The following is an 18803-nucleotide window of genomic DNA, read 5'->3' as shown; positions in this document are numbered from 1 at the left end:
CTCTTGACTTCACCTGATTACGAGAATTGCCTTAATAAGGACCCAAGTCATCTATCCTCCTGAGCATTGCTGGATTAGATAGAAGACCACAGTCCTCCAAGCTATGTCTCTAAGAGTCTTACCAAGAATTTTTCTTTTCTAAAGTTTACACAATGATGGCTGCTGGATCTATTGTAATAAGTTGGAATAACAGGTTCCTCAATTCACTTTTAATGATCATAGGAAAGAAAAAGTCAAAATAAAATCCCAGAGCCCACTGAATTTGGAGGACTATTAGAATATGAGATTCTCCCCTCATTAATAAGAAACTCTAAAGGACATGACCACCATAGAAGTTTTTTTGCACTGCACAACCTGCATAGCCATGTGTAGATCTTGTTTCACAGTGAGGCTGAAATAGAAGCAAAGCCTTCCTTACTCCCACAAACAGAAGAATGCAACGAGTGTTGTTTTGCCAATAACCAACCCCTTTATGGATTTGCATTTAGATGCACATAGACAAGAGAAAAAGATAATAACATCCTTTTATTAAAATTAATTAAAATTAAAAATAATTAAAATTATTCTAAATACTAAATACTAAATTCATATCTTTCCCTCTAAAATTTTATTAATTAACATACAGTAATCCCAGATTGTTTACACCCCTAATCTCTTGGCAAAAATAAAAACAAACCCTTTCTTCTATTCTAGGTATAAAGTTATTCTCCCATATAAGTTTTTGAAAGTAAATGAGCTGCATACAACCATAACTCAATGAACAAAGAAAAAGATACCATGAATGCCATCAGTAGAAACAACACTCACAAGAAACATATTTGAAATGACTTCAGATATTGGGATTATCAGATCAGATGTGCAAATGATTGTGCTTATTATGTTCAAATAAATTTTTTAAACTTAGAACTATGTTCATGAAAAAAAAATGAAGCTGGAGGTATCACAATTACAGATTTCAAGTTGTACTACAGACCACAACGCTTTGAAATTGGAACTCAACCACAAGGAAAAATTTGGAAGAAACTCAAACACTTGGAGATTAAGAACCATCCTGCTCAAGAATGATTCGATAAACCAGGAAATCAAAAATCAATTTAAACAATTTATGGAGACCAACGAGAATGAAAACACAATGATCCAAAACCTATGGGACAATGCAAAGGAAGTCCTAAGGGGAAAAGACATAGCCATCCAAGCCTCACTCAAAAGAATAGAAAAACCTAAAATGCAGCTTTTATATTCTCACCTCAAGAAGCTGGACCAACAAGAGAGGAACAGGCCTAATCGACGCACAAGAAAGCAGTTGATCAAGATTAGAGCAGAGATCAATGAATTAGAAACCAGGAGCACAGTAGAGCAGATCAACAGAACTAGAAGCTGTTTCTTTGAAAGAATTAATAAAATTGACAGACCACTGCAAGACTTATCCAAAAGAATAGAGAAAGGACCCAAATTAATAAAATTATGAATGAAAAAGGAGAGGTCACGACGAACACCACTGAAATTGGAAGGATTATTAGAAATTTTTATCAACAGCTATATGCCAAGAAACTAAGCAATCTGGAAGAGATGGAATCCTTCTTGGAAACCTAAACTACCAAGATTGAAACAGGAAGAAATTAATTTTTTAAACAGGCCAATTAATTATGAAGAAATTGAGTCAGTGATAAACATCCTTCCAAATAACAAAACTCCAGGCCCGGACGGTTTTCCTGGGGAATTCTACCAAACATTCAAAGAAGAAATAATACCTATTCTCTAAAGCTATTTCAAAAAATAGAAACAGAAGGAAAGCTACCAAACTCATTCTATGAGGCCAATATTACCTTGATCCCCAAACCAGGCAAAGACCCCCTCAAAAAGGAGAATTACAGACCGATTTCCCTAATGAATATGGACGCCAAAGTTCTCAACAAGATCCTGTCTAATAGAATCCAACAGTACATTAAAAGGATTATCCATCACGATCAAGTGGGATTCATACCTGGGATGCAAGCGTGGTTCAATATTCACAAATCAATCAGCGTGATACATCATATCAACAAGAAAAGACTCAGGAACCATATGATCCTCTCAATTGATGCCGAAAAAGCATTTGACAAAATATAGCATCCTTTCCTGATTAAAACCCTTCAGACTGTAGGAATAGAAGGTACATTTCTCAATCTCATAAAAGCCATCTATGAAAAGCCTACTGCAAATATTATTCTCAATGGGGAAAAGCTGGAAGCCTTTCCCTTAAGATCAGGAACTCGACAAGGATGCCCACTCTCGCCACTATTATTCAACATAGTACTAGAAGTCCTTGCAACAGCAATCAGACGACAAAAAGGGATCAAAGGTATTCAAATTGGCAAAGAAGAAGTCAAAATGTCTCTCTTTGCAGATGACATGATACTCTATATGGAAAACCCAAAAGAAGCCACTCCCAAACTATTAGAAGTTATAGAGCAATTCAGTAACGTGGCGGGATACAAAATCAATGCTCAGAAATCAGTTGCATTTCTATACACGAATAACGAGACCGAAGAAAGAGAAATTAGGGAATCCATCCCATTTACAATAGCACCAAAAACCATACGTTACCTTGGAATTAACTTAACCAGAGACGTAAAGGACCTATATTCTAGAAACTATAAATCACTCTTGAAAGACATTGAGGAAGACATAAAAAGATGGAAAGATATTCCATGCTCATGGATCGGAAGAATTAACATAGTTAAAATGTCCATGCTACCCAGAGCAATCTACACTTTCAATGCTATCCCGATCAAAATACCAAGGACATTTTTCAAAGAACTGGAACAAACAGTCCTTAAATTTGTATGGAAACAGAAAAGGCCCCGAATCTCCAAGGAACTGTTGAAAAGGAAAAACAAAGCTGGGGGCATCACAATGCCGGATTTCGAGCTGTACTACAAAGCTGTGATCACAAAGACAGCATGGTACTGGCACAAAAACAGACACATAGACCAATGGAACAGAATAGAGAGCCCAGAAATGGACCCTCGGCTCTTTGGGCAACTAATATTTGATAAAGCAGGAAAAAACATCCGGTGGGAAAAAGACAGTCTCTTCAATAAATGGTGCTGGGAAAATTGGACAGCTACATGCAAAAGAATGAAACTTGACCATTCTCTCACACCATACACAAAAATAAACTCCAAATGGATGAAAGACCTCGATGTGAGACAGGAATCCATCAAAATTCTAGAGGAGAACATAGGCAGCAACCTCTACGACATCGGCCAAAGCAACCTTTTTCATGACACATCTCCAAAGGCAAGAGAAACAAAAGATAAAATGAATTTGTGGGACTTCATCAAGATTAAAAGTTTCTGCACATCCAAGGAAACAGTCAGAAAAACTAAGAGGCAGCCCACGGAATGGGAGAAGATATTTGCAAATGACACTACAGATAAAGGACTGGTATCCAAGATCTACAAAGAACTTCTCAAACTCAATACACGAGAAACAAATAAACAAATCATAAAATGGGCAGAAGATATGAACAGACACTTTTCCAATGAAGACATACAAATGGCTAACAGACACATGAAAAAATGTTCAAAATCATTAGCCATCAGGGAAATTCAAATCAAAACCACACTGAGATACCACCTTACACCAGTTAGAATGGCAAAAATGGACAAGGCAAGAAACAACAATTGCTGGAGAGGATGTGGAGAAAGGGGATCCCTCCTACATTGTTGGTGGGAATGCAAGTTGGTGCAGCCACTCTGGAAAACAGTGTGGAGGTCCCTTAAAAAGCTAAAAATTGAGCTACCCTGTGACCCAGCCATTGCACTAATGGGTATTTACCCCAAAGATACAGACGTAGTGAAGAGAAGGGCCATATGCACCCCAATGTTCATAGCAGCATTACCCACAATAGCTAAATCGTGGAAGGAGCCGAGATGCCCTTCAACAGATGACTGGATTAAGAAGTTGTGGTCCATATATACAATGGAATATTACTCAGCTATCAAAAAGAATGATTTCTCAACATTTGCTGCAACATGGACGGCACTGGAGGAGATAATGCTAAGTGAAATAAGTCAAGCAGAGAAAGACAATTATCATATGGTTTCTCTCATCTATGGAACATAAGAACTAGGAAGATCGGTAGGGGAAGAAAGGATAAATAAACGGGTGGTAATCAGAAGGGGGAATGAAGCATGAGAGACTATGGACTCTGAGAAACAAACTGAGGGCTTCAGAGGGGAGGGGGGTGGGGGAATGGGATAGGCTGGTGATGGGTGGTGGGGAGGGCACGTATTGCATGGTACACTGGGTGTTATACGCAACTAATGAATCCCCGAACTTTACATCGAAAACCAGGGATGTACTGTATGGTGACTAACATAATAAAAAATTTAAAAATAAATAAATAAACACTGAAATAATCTCTTGAAAAATCCCTCTATCATGTCCCTTATATTATAATTTAACTTTTAATGATGTGTTATTCATTTGTTCAACGTTCATTATTTAATAGGAGTTAAATTTATTTTTAGAAATATTATTTAGTAGAAACTATGTGTTCTTGTCCTGAGAATAGAAGGATAAATAAGATACATTTCTATAAAGGAAATGAGCTTTTTATTTCTGCAGTATTCCAGAGAGAGTTGTGCAATGCTTTCACAAAAAGTAGTAGATTAAAGTTTTCTGGCTTATTTCTACAGCCTTTGTTAAAAATACTCTAAATCTAAATGTTGTCCCTTTGATGTAATAGCACAGAGAGACAAAGGTTTTACTAGAATATGCCAAACGATTTCCAAATTCCTGTCTTACGTTAAACACCATTATAATTGAAAGGATATTGAACTAGGAGCCAATCACTCCAGGTTTGTCCCCTAGCTCTGCCACAAATTCACTGACGTTGTAAGAAGTCAACCTAAAGGAAATCACTCCAGGCTTATTTCTCCAAACTGCCAAAGGCACCTGCATTAAACTATCTATGATGTCTCTTTAAGCTCTTAAGAGGATTCTAATAAGTTGTCATCCTATACATTTAACTTGGGCCATTCTCTCTAATACATGACCTATCTTGCCCAGTGAAGAGAATTTGCCACTTTCTACACACACTGGTCTCAAAAAAAAAAAAAAAAATGTTAAATATTATAAATAAGAATATAACATAGAAATATATATTTTGTAGTACCTAAATACATTAAAGTCATTGGTAACAGATTTCAGGTTTAATAAGTCAAAGGGAAAATTTGCAATTATTCAGTTACATGTAGCAAAAGTTTACTTGCATCCAAATATTTCTCTTAAAACCTTTATTCCTAAAATCAACTTAAACGTAAATAGTACAGATTTACTTTCTTTTATGACATAAAATATATTTAAGAATATACTATCTCTTAGGAAATATAATTCATAGAGAAAAAAGTTGGCTAAGATTACTATTATATTTTTACTTATGCAAAACAAACAATAAACAAGGGAATATCACAATTATAGACACCTGCATAAAACTCACTTTCTTTATCATTAGAAAATATTTTATACAATCTATATTATAAAATTCACTGATGGCTGTTAAAAGTGAAAATAGATCTGCCATGTAGATATACAGAACTGTATCAACAACGAAGGTGTCTCAAAGCTAAATAATGTATGTGGAAAAAAAAAAAAGTTTAAACAATCAGCAGACTGAAAATCACAACCACTTAAAATTAACAACCTAAGGAACTATCTACTGTGATGAAATATCTCAGTTTCCACTGCAATAATGTCATCTCTACTTAAGAGGGTGAGGGTGAGGGTGAGGAGAAGTGCAGAGGAAGCCAGCAAAACACCAATAACTGATTCCATTTTGTTAAATAATGTTCAAATAAAACGAAGGAAGAAAAATTAAATTAAAAGTTTGCAGTAGTAGTAAAGAATCTTACTGTATGAAATGCCAAATATCTAAGTATCACCTTTTTGAAGTGAGCAAAAAAGAAAAAACAAACAAAAAAAAACCCCATAATCAAAAAACAAATGAACAAAAACCATAATCCAAAAAAAAAAGTCCAGTCCTCCCCAATAGTAATCATCACCAAAATTAAAAGCAGTATTAGAAAATAAAGGTCCAAAACATCACTTATGTTTAATCCCTTTCATCCTAAGATTCTCAATATGAAAAAATGGTAAATAATGCCATAATTGCTAAATATTCCAAAGAAATATTTTCTAAAACTACAGAAAAAGCTGTGAAAACCTTAAGTGACTATTTAATAAGAAATAACACTGTAAATTAGAGCAAAAACATTAAAAATTACAAAGACTCAAATGTGTATTATTGTGTTAGAATATTAATTTAAACATACTACAGCCAGTACTTTATTATTTCCTACAGAACTTTCTTTCATATATATAAATACTAACAGTATCAGTTATTCTAATCAAGTGATTGCTGGAAAAGTGATATTCTTAAAAGCAAATCTCCTTAAAAATCAAACAATCCCTTACCTGGGGAAGAGATGGTACCACAAACTCAAGATTTCATTTCTCAAAAAAATATATAAAACAATACATTTTCCTAAAGTATAGAGCATTTCTTAAGACTGGCCAACTGGCAATATTTCCCCCAAAGTTATGAAAATCTCATGAACACTGTTCATAGCATTCTATTTTATCCTTTTTCCCAGAGTACAATATAGAAGTAGTATATAATGAGCTTGTTTTAAGAGAGGATTTACTAAATTATTAATACTAAAAAATACTGAATTAAAGTGAACTTCATTAAATCATCTTAAATATTAAATAACATTATATACCAAAGTAAAAAGACCAATTTTGACTTTTGGCATCTAACAAATGGCATTCATGATCTTTCACTTTAAAATAGTTACGACAGGGACACCTGGGTAGCTTAGATGGTTAAGGGTTTGACTCTTGGTTTCAGCTCAGGTAGTGGTCTCAGGGTTGTGAGAACAAGACCCATGTTGGGCTCTGTGCTCTGCACAGTGTCTGCTTGAGATTCTTTCCCCCTCCTCCCCCTGCTCTCTCTCTCTCTCTCAAATAAATAAATCTTGAAAGTAAACATGTAAAACAAAGAGATATCATAAATCATCTATAAAATTATCTACCTTCATGTTCAATTTTAAGACTACATATAAATTATGATGAAAAATGGTATTATATCTTCAGGGGCACCTGGGTGTCTCAGTCAGTTAAGCATCTGCCTTTGGCTCAGGTCATGATCCCAAGATCCTGGGATCGAGCCCTACGTCTGGCTCACTGCTTAGCGGGGAGTCTGCTTCTCCATCTGTCCCTCCCCACTGTTCATTCTCTCTCTCAAATAAATAAATAAAATCTTAAAAGAGAGAGAGAGAGAGAGAAAAAAAAGAAAAGAAAATGGTATTAGATCTTCAAAAACAGAGGGGGTAATTATTTTCATAACCTAATTTTTGAAATTTCAACTTTTATACTTTAAAAATAATCAGCTGGTTTGGGGTGCCTAGCTGGTTCAGTAGGTTAAGCATCCAACTCTTGGTTTTGGCTCAGGACGTGATCTCAGGGTTGTGAGATCAAGCCCTGTGTGGGGCTCCGCGCTGGGCATGGAGCCTGCTTAAGATTCTTTCTCTCCCTCTGCCCCTCTGCCCCTCTGCATCCCTCTTCAACAAAGAAACAAAATCAGTTGGTTTATTTTTATAATTTTTACATTTCTTTTTAAGCAACTATAAATGAGAAAAGGTTTGCAAGTCTGGCCTGGTAGACTCTTTTATTGTTCATAAATGAAAGTTCAAATATCATTTAATCACACTATATACTACCCTTATTACCATAATTTTTAGAGTACTAAAGACATCATCATATGCTAAATAATAATTTTGATGAAATGAGATTCGTGTGTTAGAAAATCTACCTAAATCTTTGGAATGGGCAGAAGATATTGTTCCTTCATGCAATGCTGGGCCTCTACCTTTGACTGACTTCCCAGAGACTAGCCAGGGACAGAGGTCAACTTACAGATTTTGTTCAGAAAAAAATGCAAATAATTTACGACCAGTGAAACTGATTTCTGTCTAGTGAAATAAAACATAACCTCAACCTTTAGAATTTTTGGATTTGAAGGACATTAACCAGTTCTGTATCTAACTTGGCAATCTTATCTGTCTATAAAAATCCTAAATTCCTTAAAAGCTCTTTGAACAGCACCTCACAAATTACTAATACCTCATTAGATAATGAGCTGCATATGTCTGATTTGTGTTTACTTTATATTTGCATAAGTCATGTTTTTACCTTTATGAAAATCACGCTATAATATATGCTTTATCTATTCAAGATTGTGATAGAGATCGTATTCTGATTTTTATCTAATTTAATTGCTAGATTCGAAGTATTTTTTGCTATCCGTTTCCATGAATATTCTAATAGGTATAGATACTATTAAATTCTTGAAGAAAAGATTAATCAATTACATTCAAAGCAGTTATCATTTAAAGCAGGAACCTAAACTTCAGATCTACCTCTGAGGAAATCTGAAACCTAGAAAACAAGCACAAAGGGAGCCAGAATAAAAAGGTGGAACTATAAAAAGTTAGATAAAAAAGATCACTACCTAAATAAGTTTTTCAAACTTTTGCCAAGTCCTTTCAAAGGAAGTAAAAACCATAAAATTTTTTAATGGTAAATACTACTTCTTCCTCTATTTTATATGTTAGAGAGGTTAAGACAAATTAATGACTAAACCACAATATTTTAACTAGCACATACCACTGCTCAGCAAGTTTGAAGAGAAAGATACTTGCCATATGGCCTTTCATCAAAACATTTGTGAAGGTTTCCTTTAGTCTAGAATCTAACTTATAGAAAGATTCAAAACTTGTTTCTCCTTTATGGTCACTATTTCATCTGTAACTAGAACACTTAATATTTCCTAATAAAACATTCCCGAAAAACCTAACACTGAACCTCTCACTCTGCAGGCACTCCAATATTTCATTTTTTATCTTACTTAATGCTAAGAATGTGTGTGCAAGATGTGAATTAAAAATGTGTTTTTGTATGTCTTTGCATGCTTACTACAGATTCATATGTGTGTATGTGTTTATATACATATTATTTCAATGTGTATGACTGCTTGTATCTGTCAGCTGGGGAATATTTTTTTCACTAAGAGAAAGGAGCTTTCTGCAAAAACTGGCAAGAGACCTAATAAATGGAGGCAGAGGCACTGACAGACGAACATGAAGGACGTCTCTGGTCTTAGATCCTAACATTAGTTAGGCCTCAAAAAACAAAAACAAAAACAACAAAACAAAAAATAAAAAATAAAAACCAGAATCAGATGCAGTATTAAGAAGAGATAAGAGAACAATTTAGAATGGTGGCTGATTATCATCGCCAGTAAATAACACTTTTATTACTCTCTTTATTGAATGACAATAAAGAATAAGGTAGAGATCCTTTAGATTATTAGTCTCCCAATTTGAGGATAAGATTAATACCACTACTACTTCAATTTTATCATGTCATTTGATAAACTACAGATACTATCATCTAAGCAACAAAAGCTTTCAAAGCCACCAGCTATAATGCTGCTGAAGGACAAAAGTACATGAATCTCTGAATTGCTAAAAGGAAAACTGGACAGGTAGATACCTATTTCAGAGATAAGACAACACATAAGGAAATATTTAGGTGAGCAACGAGAGAAGAATATTCAATAGCTAATGAAAAACAGAGAAGTGAACAGGAAGAAAGTCACTTAGAAGAAAAAATTTAGGAAAGATGATGAGCAAGGAAATGTGAAATCATGTGGGAAGAACAAGGTATCATTAAAACAACTACCACATGTTTATTTGATGAATGTTGTCAACATCTGGTAATAAATCTTTCTTATGTATAAAACTATTAAGTAAAACATACTCTTGCTTATAGGAACACCAGTATTTATAACAAAGTTATAGGTTAAAAATATTTAGAATATAGGGGCACCTGGGTGGCTCAGTTGGTTAAGTGTCTGCCTTCAGCTCAGGTCATGATCCTGGGGTCCTGGGATGGAGCCCTGTGTTGGGCTTCCTGTTCAGTGTGCCTCTCCCTCTCCTTCTGCCCCCCCCCCAACTCGTGCTCTCTCTCACCTCTGTCGAATAAAAAAATAAAACCTTAAAAAAATTTAGAATATATACAAAAACACAAGCTTAATCACAACAGCCCAAATGATCCAAGTAACACCAAGGAAAATAATTTTTAATTAAACATCTACATTGGATTTAATTATATATAGCTCTAAGTATCAAAAATGGCTGTGTTGAACTGTACCTTAAAGTTGAATATGTTTGTCAGTGCATTAGCCAGCATTTGAAATTACTTACTCTCATCTCATAAGATATTAGGCTTTTTAATAAGTGCCTAGTGCTCATTTCCTTGGAAAATACTTAGCTGAATCTCTTCAATGTCTAAAAGAAAACAATATGGTGATACAAGAAACTTTCACAGTTGAGTTTTAAACATCAATCTATGACATTAGATCTAAGCAGGCAGGAAATCTGTCTTCTATTTTATCCTCTAAGATGCAAGGTGTTTAGTCACTATGAATTCATATAGTATGAGACCCAACAAAGCAAAGCATTTCTGAGCAGATGTCTATGCTTAAGCAGGATGTGATGCGCTCTTCATAAAAGGGATCTTTTCTCTTACTGAGTGTTCACTACTTTAGTTTCTACACCACTGGCCTCTACTCACTTTGCATTCTCTCAGAGCAACATTTCCTGTGCACCCCTGGCATGAACAGCTGACCTCCCCTACCAGTCAGAAGTACTCACTCACCATAGCAACATTCAGGCCTCCTGCTTTCAGACTTTACTCTCTTCCCTCACTATACTTTTGTTTCTCCTCCTTGAGATGCAGTTTCCCATTCAACTATCAGGGTAACACCTTTCCTAATGGAACCCAGCAGTCCAGGCTACCTTCCCCACAATGCTGGCACATCTTTCCACTAAGTCTATATCACAGTCAAGTCAACCAATGACAAAAGTGTGTAAGATAAAAGTGATGAGGGAACGGAAGGCAAGCTGAGGACAAAGCAGAAGCTGACACCCTGCAAAACCCCCCCCCATGGGATGTATGCAACATTCCTCAGGCACTCCTGGCTGCCCTGAAGGACAAAGAAATAGCCCTTACTACCTACAGCCCATTGACAAGTCCTTGAAACAGGCATGGTGACATTCCTGTAGGAACTCAGCTGCCTCAATGTTAATACTTTGCTAAGGGCAAAAGGCAGTCCTAGCGTGACCCTCTCCCCTCCACCAAGATCCTGTAAGTCTACTTTAAAGTAAAAAATTGCTTTGGAAACTTCCTTTATCTCTAACCCCCCAAGATACATGTTGGCAATCATCCCCCAAGCATATGGTCCACCGATATACATCTGAAGGGTCTCATGACTAAGGTTTTATTAGACGGTAATAAATGGCCCTTTCCCAACAGCAGCTAGCCCCCTCAAGGTCCTGGAGACCTTGCTTCCAAAATTCCTTAGAGACTTAGGCTATCCCTAGCCCCCTCCCCACTTGAGGGTATAAAATAGGCCATTCCTCGCAACCCCAGGGCAGCAGCTCTTTCTGCCCACGGGTCCTGTCCCCATGCTTTAATAAACCACCATTTTGCACCAAAGACACCTCAAGAATTCTTTCTTGGTCGTCGGCTCCGGACCCCACCCCACTGAACCTCACTTATATTCATCAAAAGCAGGGGAAAAAATGCAACTCATTTCTGCTTAGGATGTAGAAGGCTGCAAAGAACAATGTTCCAACCCTTACACCACCACTACCACCACCAAAATGATGCAAGTTAATCTAAAAAATGACAATTTTTCTTGAACCCATGAGGGTTAAGAGGATAACCAATGAACCTGCAATCTAAGGACAGACCAGTGCCTTCAAGAAAGATGGAGCTGGAGCACTTGCTTACCTGGGAAAAATGCCAGACATAATACAAGCCAGGTAAGAATTCAGCTAACATTTTTAATGATGTGCTAAAGGCCAAATGTGAACTAATGCGAAAGTACAGAACCCCTGGGAAGCACGGACACAAGAAGGATTCAGTCACTCATGGGCTCTTCTGAACAGACGTCCTGGGAATCATGAGAAAGACTGGGACAGTAAAGATAAGAAACTTCAAAACAGCCTCTCTCAGAGTACAGGCCTGGGGGAAGCAAACAGCAGCCACCACTGGAAAGGCATGAAGCTGAGAATGGCCCAGATTCTTCAACTCTATCTCCTCTAGAGAATAAAAACCTTCAAGTGCTGAGGGAAAAGCAGCAAACCCAGATGACCTTAGAGTGCAAATACATCCCTACTGTAGCTGGAGGAAGGAAAAGAAAAGCCCTCTATCCTAGTAGAGACAAGAATATATGATGAGCCCAGGCTATCATAGGCCTCCTGCACCTGGGAAAGAGGGCCAGACCCTGCGTCACAAAGCTGCCTAAGACTGAAGCTGAACCAAACAACAGAAAATGCCCCTCTGACAAACACTGAATAACAAGGAACAGCAGTCTTTTTCTAATGGAGCATCAATAGTGCAAAGAGATCTTTTCTGAGGCAAGGTGCAAAGGAAAGACCTATAGGTAAGGGTGGGATAAACACTGGGGAAAAAAAAAGTCTCTGGCAAGTTAGCACCATCTTCAACACAAATTAGCTCTAAAGGAATGTGAAGCCTGTGGTGCACTGAAGAAAATAATAGCAACAACAAAAGCCAAAGTCAAGTCAACTCCTGGCTAGGCTAATTTTCTTGTCCCACTAAAAAGCCTAGCAAAAATCAAGATGCGCCTATGCATAGGCACAATACTATTTACCTCAGTCTTTGCTAGCCTAAACAAGATGGCCAACATGCAACAAAAAATAACAAGGCATGCAAAAAGCAAGAAAGGAAACAACCTACTGTCAGGAAACAAAGCAAATGAGACAACTAGAGTAAGTCAGACCCAGACAGCGGAAGTATAGGGTAGGGAATTTAAGATAATATAATACATGCTAAAGGTTCTCATGGAAAAAGTACAAGACAACATGCAAGAACGAATTTCAGCAGAGATAGAAACTATAAGGAAGAATGAAATAGAAATGTTACGAACCGGGAATGCAAACTGATGCAGCCGCTCTGGAAAACAGTACTTTTCAAAAAAGTTGAAAATAGAGCTACCCTATGACCCAGCAATTGCACTACTAGGTATTTATCCCAAAGATACAAATGTAGTGACCCAAAGAGGCACCTGCACCCCAAAGTTTATAGCTGCAATGTCCACAATAGCCAAACTATGGAAAGAGCCCAGATGTCCATCGACAAATGAATGGATAAAGAAGATGTGGTATATATCTACAATAGAATATTACACAGCCATCAAAAAAGAACGAAATCTTGCCATTTGCAACAAAGTCGATGGAACTAGAAGGGATTATGCTAAGCGAAATAAGTCAATCAGAGAAAGACAATTATCACATGATCTCACTGGTATCTGGAATTTAAGTAACAAGGCAGAGGATCATTGAGGAAGAGAGGAAAAAAATAAAACGAGACAAAATCAGAGAAAGAGGGGCGCCTGGGTAGTGCAGTGGTTGAGTGTCTGCCTTCAGCTCAGGGCGTGATCCCAGCGTTCTGGGTTCGAGCCCCACATAAGGCTCCTCTGCTATGAGCCTGCTTCTTCCTCTCCCACTCCCCCTGCCTGTGTTCCCTCTCTCGCTGGCTGTCTCTCTCTGTCAAATAAATAAATAAAATCTTAAAAAAAAAAAAAAAATCAGGGGCGCCTGGGTGGTGCAGCGGTTGGGCATCTGCCTTCGGCTCGGGGCGTGATCCCAGCCTTCTGGGTTCAAGCCCCACGTCGGGCTCCTCCACTGGGAGCCTGCTTCTTCCTCTCCCACTCCCCCTGCTTGTGTTCCCTCTCTTCTCTCTCTGTCAAATAAATAAATAAAATCTTAAAAAAAAAAAAAAAAAATCAGAGAAAGAGACAAACCATAAGAGACTCTTAATCTTAGGAAACAAACTGAGGGTTGCTGGAGGGGAGGGAAGAGGCAGGATAAGGAGGCTGGGTGATGGACACTGGGGAGGGTATGTGTTGTGCTGAGCACTGGGTGTTGTGTAAGACTGATAAATCACAGACCTGTACCCCTGAAACAAATAATACATTATATGTTAATTAAAAAAATAAAAAATTAGAAAAAAAAAGAAACTTTACAAACCAACCCCATGGTATCATAGATGAAGTAAGTTTACAACAAATGGGTCAACAAACTCAACAAAGACAAAGAAACAAAGAGTAACTTGAAAATGGATCAACAGAAAATACCCAAACTAAAACACAAAAAGATAAAACATAAAAAAAATAAATAAAACAGAACACCAACCCAGAATGGTGAGAAATTTTCAAATGGTCTAACATACATACAATTGGGATTCTAAAAGAAATAGAAAATCTTTGAAAAGAAAATATCTAAGAATTTTCCAAAATTGATGGCAGACATCAAACCAGAGATCCAACAAATGCAGAGAACACCAAAGAGAACAAATACCAAATAAAATACATCTAGGCATTAAATAATAAAAATGCTGAAAACCCAAAAATAAAGTGAAAATCTTAAAGGTGGCCAACAGGAAAAAAAGATATATGTCACATAGCAGACCAAGGATACAAATAATATAACTCTTCTCAGAAGCTATGGGAATGAGAAGTCAATGGTGTGATATACTTAATGTGCTAAAAGAAATCAGTAATGAAACAAAATTCCATACCCACTGAAAATATCTTTCAAAATCATAATAGTAACAACAGGTTTTTTTCAGGAAAACCAAAGCTAAAAAAATTCAATGCCAACAGACCTGCACTGCAAGATACATTAAAGGAAGTCCTTTAGGCAGAAGGAATATATCAAACAAAAGATGAATCTCCAAAAAGAAATGAAGAATGCCAGAAGTGACATAAAGAAAGATGAAATTCATTTTTTTTATTATTTTAATTGCTGTAAATAAACTATCAATGGTAAAAATAGTAGCCATCTATTGTGTGTTTACAGAACAGTATAAGTAAAATATATGACCAGAATGGGAAGTATTGGATATATACTGTTTTAAGTAATTTCTACTACATATTAAATGGTATATTATTTGAAGGTAACAGTCCACTAATTAAAGATGTATATTGTAAACTTAGGGCGTGCACACAAAAAATTTTTTTAATAAGGGATATAAACTACAATGGAGATAAAATGTAAACATAAAAAATAATCCAAAAAAAATCAAAAAAAGAACCAAAAAGTATATAAAATCTATCAAGATAATAGATTTTAATCCACCTGTATCAATAATTACATTAAATATAACTAACTGGTCTTATGAAACACTAAAAGGACAGATTGTCAGAATGGATACGAAAGCAAGACCCAAGGATACTATAAGAAATCCACTTTAAATACAAAGAAATAGATAGGAAAATAGGTAATATGGGAAAAGATACAAAACGCAAACACTAGTCAAAAGAAAGCTGAAGCAGCTATACTAATGTCAAACAAAGTACACTTCAGAACCAGATATGGTATCAAGGATAAAAAGAAAACTTTTAACATGTTGTGGCAGGAAAACTATGACAGAATTGCTTAAATTTGTATTCCATTGGGACTTCTTTCTGATCTATAAGATGTACTTTTACACAAGACAAATGAAGAGAGTAATGTCAATAGGAAAGGACAGATAACTTTTTTCATGGATCAAAACCAAACATATACTAAAAATAATTATGACATATCACACAAAATAGACCCTAACTTCAACTTCAAAATGTCCAGGATTTCCTAATGTTAGCTAAATGTCCTTTTGGTAATGCAATACTTTTTTTTTTTTTTAAATAAAAAGTTCTACTTACTCAAAGTTTATAAAGAGAGATACAAATGAAAACAAGAAAGAATTTGTGGTCTTTGACAAAGAATCATAATTTATTCCACAAGTATATGAATGTCAATTACATACTCGTCATTGCTTAGGCACTGACTCATGACTGCACAAGCACAGCTTAGTATCCAACGATGAGCAAACAAAATACCAGCAAAATGCTGTTTTTAATATTTTTTTGCAAAATGCTATTTTTAAAGATACAACACATTTCTGCTTTTTTATAGAGTATATTTACCTCAAAGCCAAGTCTATCCTTTTCTTTCCAAAAACAAAAATGTGTTACTTTCTTATCCCAGAATTCATCAGGCTTCACTACACAAACAAGGGACACCTCAGCTGGAACAACATTCTATAAAATACAAAAAAAAAAATTATATATTATACATGTAAAAAGAATAATTTATTAAAGTTATAAATTACTAGATTTTCATGGTTGGGCTGAGTAAATTAAGAGACCTTTGGAAAAGAATTGAAATAATAAGAAATACTGCACACTTCAAAACATACATGGCAATAAAGAGATACTTGGAAAGACAAGTTGACTCAGAGATTTCAAATAAACAATGTAATATAAGCAGTACATGTGAATTATCTTTGTGTTTTACTGAATCTCTCTAATAGGGATATATTCAGATTAAACTACAAGACAATTTTTAATTGGCCAACTATTACATAGTTGCTTCTTCTATTATAGGAAAAAATTTTTTTCTAACACAATCACCTTGGAGAATTTCTTCAAATAATGTAAAATCAATTTGCTCACAAAATAAATTTCTTACTAGCCATTATACAAAGAAGCCCAGATTCTGCTTGATTATTAACTTGAAGAAGAGGACAAGCTAATCTCTGACAAATACAATTTCACATTTACTAGATATGGTTATTCATATTACCTAAAGAAGAACGGAAGTTAACATCCACTGAGTTAATAAAATATTCCATGTATATTTTATCAGCAAACCCCTTACAGTCTATCTTTAAATTAGATCATTTCTACCACCCACATTGCTAACATCCCCAAAATACTCAGCCTTTTAAAATATCCTCTTAACAGGCCTTTCTTCTTTCTTCACATTTTCTCATGCTCACAGTAAAATTCAAACTCCTTACCAAGGCCTAGAAAGCCCTTCAAGCTCAGGGCCCCACTGACCCTTGGACCTCACCTCACAGCCCTCCCCTCTCAGCTCACTCCCCTACTACAGCCAGACTAAACTTCCTGCTGTTCCTGGAATGTAACAAGTCTGTTTCCACCTGAGGCTTATGCCCTTGATGTTTTCCCAGTCCGGAGTGTTTTCTGCCCTATATACCCAGGAAGAATGCTCCCTCCACTGAGAGTCTACTCAAACATTCCCTTTTCAGAGAGACCTTCCCTGACCACTGTATCTAAAGTAGCACCATCTGACTCAGTCTCCTTCTACTACTGTATTTTTCTTCAGAGCATTTATCACTATCTGCTGTTACATTATTTAGTAATTTGCCTAATTACTTACTATCTGACTCCCCTACCACACACTTCAAACATTCTACACCAGGAGTCAGTAAATTCTTTCTGAAGGTGTAGATAATAAATATTTTAGGCTTTGCAGGCTATGCAGTCTCTATTGCAACTACTTCAAGTCTGTCACTGTAGTAAGAAAGTAGCTATAAAAAATATAAATGGGGGGGCGCCTGGGTGGCACAGCTGTTAAGCGTCTGCCTTCCGCTCAGGGCGTGATCCCGGCATTATGGGATCGAGCCCCACATCAGGCTCCTCTGCTATGAGCCTGTTTCTTCCTCTCCCACTCCCCCTGCTTGTGTTCCCTCTCTCGCTGGCTGTCTCTATCTCTGTCAAATAAATAAAAAAAAAAAAAATCTAAAAAAAAATATATATATATATAAATGGGGGCGCCTGGGTAGCGCAGTGGTTAAGCATCTGCCTTCAGCTCAGGGCGTGATCCCGGCGTTCTGGGTTCGAGCCCCACATCAGGCTCCTCCACTAAGAGCCTGCTTCTTCCTCTCCCACTCCCTCTGCTTGTGTTCCCTCTCTCACTGGCTGTCTCTCTCTGTCAAATAAATAAATAAAATCTTTAAAAAATATATATATAAATGAATGGGCATAGATGAGTTCCAAAAAAACTTTACTTACAAACTCTAGGGGTCAAATACAATTCAAGACCATAAATGGCACAACTGAATAACAATAAATTATGGTTATAATTATTATTAATCAGAAGAAATTAGAAATCTTTTAATTTATTTTTTTTTTAAAGATTTTATTTATATATTTGACAGAGAGCCAGTGAGAGAGGGAACACAAGCAGGGGGAGTGGGAGAGGAAGAAGCAAGCTCCCAGGGGAGGAGCCTGATGTGGGGCTCGATCCCAGGACTCTGGGATCACGCCCTGAGCAGAAGGCAGACACTTAAGGACTGAGCCACCCAGGCGCCCCAGAAGTCTTTCAATTTAAACACATTTTTTGGGCATGTAACAAATCTGGTGCCCCCTGCAATGACTGAGCTATGAAAAAGATAAATAAATTCAACAGTACCAAAGTTATTGGAGAGGCTAGGAAATTCAGGTAGACTGAGGTTTATTTATATATTGACTTGTGGAAGACTATAACTTCAAAATCATTGAATATTAAAGTTGTGGGAAACAAGAAAACCAAACCACATATTTTAGAGAATATTAGTTACTAACAAAGCCAACGCTAAGCTCTGGGATCCCAAAGAACTGGTACTAGTACCTTTTGAAATAAAAGCAATGAATGATTTTGTATGTAAAAACTGTTTGATTAGGAGTAAACAAAAGGCCATTGCAACTTCTGAAAATGTTAACTATTAATAAATCCAAAAGTTGTTAAAATACCTATCAGAAAAGAAATCGCAAGAGGGGATTAAATCATCCACTGATTGTTCTTCAAAACTGCCACTGATCAAAGTCCAGTTCATAC

General features: G+C 36.3%; 1 protein-coding gene across 2 annotated transcripts in view; it reads right to left on the bottom strand.

Annotated features, from left to right (window-relative positions):
• The window catches only part of SESTD1 (SEC14 and spectrin domain containing 1), a 143803-nt gene that overhangs the window by 54474 nt on the left and 70526 nt on the right, over positions 1–18803 (bottom strand). For both annotated transcript variants that reach the window (XM_040643332.1, XM_040643330.1), the window contains one exon: positions 16109–16222. In XM_040643332.1, the coding sequence (XP_040499266.1) occupies positions 16109–16222 (114 nt within the window). The remainder of the gene's footprint in view (positions 1–16108; positions 16223–18803) is intronic.

Source organism: Ursus maritimus, unplaced genomic scaffold (genome assembly GCF_017311325.1).
Source record: "Ursus maritimus isolate PB19 unplaced genomic scaffold, ASM1731132v1 scaffold_1, whole genome shotgun sequence".
Lineage (NCBI taxonomy): Eukaryota > Metazoa > Chordata > Mammalia > Carnivora > Ursidae > Ursus > Ursus maritimus.
Note: the sequence above shows the minus strand (reverse complement) of the source record. Positions and strands in the feature narration are given on the sequence as shown.